The 2979-nt window shown below is 48.9% G+C and overlaps 1 protein-coding gene across 1 annotated transcript; it reads left to right on the forward strand.

Moving 5' to 3' along the window:
• Positions 1–1586: 1586 nt before the first annotated feature.
• On the forward strand, positions 1587–2321 carry LOC122064803. The gene has a single exon (XM_042628548.1). It carries the CDS (start codon positions 1587–1589, stop codon positions 2319–2321), a length of 735 nt encoding a protein of 244 aa, XP_042484482.1.
• The last annotated feature ends 658 nt before the right edge of the window (positions 2322–2979 follow it).

The following is a 2979-nucleotide window of genomic DNA, read 5'->3' on the forward strand; positions in this document are numbered from 1 at the left end:
TATGCTATGTTTACTTTTCAAATGCCAATTGAATGAGATGTTTATATGTTGAATGTGGACATCATGGAGCATAATGCATTGATAGACTAGATGCCGTGGTCGGCTTGGAAACGAATGCATTGGTGGCCCGTGGTATGGGACACGGAGGCACTATGCAGTCGTACTATTGTCATATAGGAGCATGCGGTATTAGGATTCTCACCATCCCGTGCTACGACCCTTCCCAACAGGGGTTAAGGTGTTGGGTTGCCATTTGGGGGGAAGCAGGGGTCGCGGTTGTCGGACACTGTGGCGGTTAGGCATTACGCCCGGTGAGTCATGTAGGACAGTCGGCAACCCCGGTGGTACATTCAAGAGGGCCAATCGTACTGCTTTTAAATTGCTGGAGTCAGCACCTTTATTTCAGTTATTTACATTTCTGTTGAGAGCCGGTGGACGGCATTGTCTTTACTTTTTCGAGTACTCACGGTGGGCCTTCTCCAACAGCCCTATGGGCGTATCGCGGGAGGGAGTTCGCGGCTCGTACCCGGAGTATGCGCGCACTGTGGTTGTAGTAGCACTAAAACCAAAGACTTAGTAATTGTTTAGGTGGATGTGAATTAAAATGAATAGCATGGCATGTAGTGCATATGATGTGTTGTGATGTGTGGACTGTTGTGTGTGGTCCACCTCTCTACTTACTGAGCTAGTGAGCTCATTCCACGTGTACACCCCCTTTCTAGATGATTTTGCAGGTCAAATATCTGAGGAGCATGGGGTGGGTCCCACAGTCGAGTTTCCTGAAGAGGATTGGTGGACCCCTGAAGAGTTTGAGCACGGCGTAGATTGCTCGTGCGAGAGCTGTGCTGCAGGACAGCAGTTCTGAGGCCGAGCTGAGCTCCTCCCTGGAGGCCGTGCTGAGCTCCACTTCCGAGGCCGAGCTAAGCTCTTTTATATGATGCCGAGCTGGGCACAACCCCTGATGCCGAGCTGAGCTCCAGCCTTGAAACCGAGCCGAGCTGTGTACTCTGATGTTTTTTTTGATGATTTCCTGTATATACTTGATATTTGAATTTTATTCTTTTTGTGTATATATCATGCCTCCGGGCCTAAATGTATATATTTATTGTATCACAATTTGGGTATCAAGTATATGTGATTTATTCACAGGTAAAAACTTAGTCTTCCGCTGATCTGATGAACTTGTGTTAGTGAGTGTATGCTGTGGTGGAATACAGTATCTGATGATCCTGGCAGGTTTGGGTTAACCGGTGTTAACTCGGTCACCGCTCCGGTTCAGTGTGAACGGGGTGTGACACCAACTGTCGTCTCAAAGACTCAGTAGAGGAATGCGTCTGTACAGAGAGGAACGTGAAAACTATCAGAGGCCAGCTTGGTAAGATCAACCCCACCCGGGTTAGGGCTCGCCCATCAGGCCGACCAGAGGTGCACCACGACAAGGTCAGGATCGGCCTGGTGGTCACCAAGGCCGAGGAAGAAGCCCTAGAAGAGGTGAAAGGGCATGACGATCCCTGGATCACCGAGCTAAGGTGAGAAGGGATGACCTGAAGAGCCGCATCCAGCGCCTCACTGAGCAAGTAGAAGGAATGCAGAGGCAAAGGCACCCGACCGACATAATTGTAACTCCAACATATAATGCACTATCCGACGAACTGATAGACGCCGAGCTACCTACAAATTTTGTGATACCCATCTTCAATGGATATAACGGCACCACAGATCCTTATGATCATCTGCTGTACTATAGCTTAGCCATGACGGTTCATGGTAGGTCAGACGTCATTCTTTGTCAAGCCTTCGCAGCCTCATTAAAAGGAGCTGCACTGGTATGGATGTCGAACTTGCGGCCACGGTCCATCCATAGCTATGAAGAGTTGACAAGAGCATTCCTCACACGTTTCCAAGCAAGTATGAAGCAGCAGCAAACTATGCAAAGCGTGATGAACATGAGGCAGGAAGCGAGAGAGACTATAAGAGAGTTCTATGCCCGATTCACTAAGGTGACACTGGAGGTAAAAAACCTACCGAAAGGTGTGGTGTATGGCATGTTGTGGAACGGGGTAATGCACCATGATCTGGTCCAGTCTCTGGCCCTTGACTTACCGAAAACAATGCCCAAACTGTTGAGACGGTGCAATCAATATGCCAACATGGAGGAAGTTCTGACCGCCAGAGGAATAGCTGACAGGGATGATCAGTCGGAGAAGGAGAAGAAAAGGACTCTAAGACCTAGGGATGACTCTAGCGAGCCAAAGAAGAACAGAACAGATCGGCCGCTTGACACAGTTGAACCTGAGCAATATGAACTTGATCGTTCTTGAACAAACCTACTCTTAGAGATCCAAGATCAGAAGTATTTTCGCTGGCCCAGGCCAATGACAACTAAACCAAAGGAGAGGAACCCCAACTGGTATTGCCGATACCATCGAGACCATGGACATGACACTGAATCTGTAAGTCTCTGAAAAGGGAAATTGATGAGCTCATCAAGGCTAGATATCTTAGCCAGTATTTGAAGCAGAAATATGGTGGGAACTGGCCCGAGCTGAGGAGAGATAGGACCGAGTCGTCCAAGGACCCAGCCACGGATCGAGCTGACGCTTACGATAACCAGCCCGTGGGTCCAGCCATCCTAACAATCATGGCCAGACCCATGGTAGAATCAGTCAGAAAATCCAAAGCACATGTGCGGTTCGTATGCATCACGGAACAACCTGTCAAAGCCCTCAGAACGGATCCACTCATTACGTTCTCTAACAAAGATCTAGAAGAGTTGAACTAGCCTCAAAACGAAGCTATCGTAGTTCAATTAGTGGTGCAAACCACCCCCTTCCACAGGGTCCTAGTGGACACTGGAGCCTCTGTTAACCTCATGTCCTACGAAGCCTTTACAAAACTAGGGCTTGGCACTAGGACCCTAAAGCCAGCTCCAGGACCCTTGTACGGATTTTCAGGCACACCGACAGAGCTGGAAGGAGT

The sequence above is a fragment of the Macadamia integrifolia genome, chromosome 2, assembly GCF_013358625.1.
Source record: "Macadamia integrifolia cultivar HAES 741 chromosome 2, SCU_Mint_v3, whole genome shotgun sequence".
Classification (NCBI taxonomy): domain Eukaryota; kingdom Viridiplantae; phylum Streptophyta; class Magnoliopsida; order Proteales; family Proteaceae; genus Macadamia; species Macadamia integrifolia.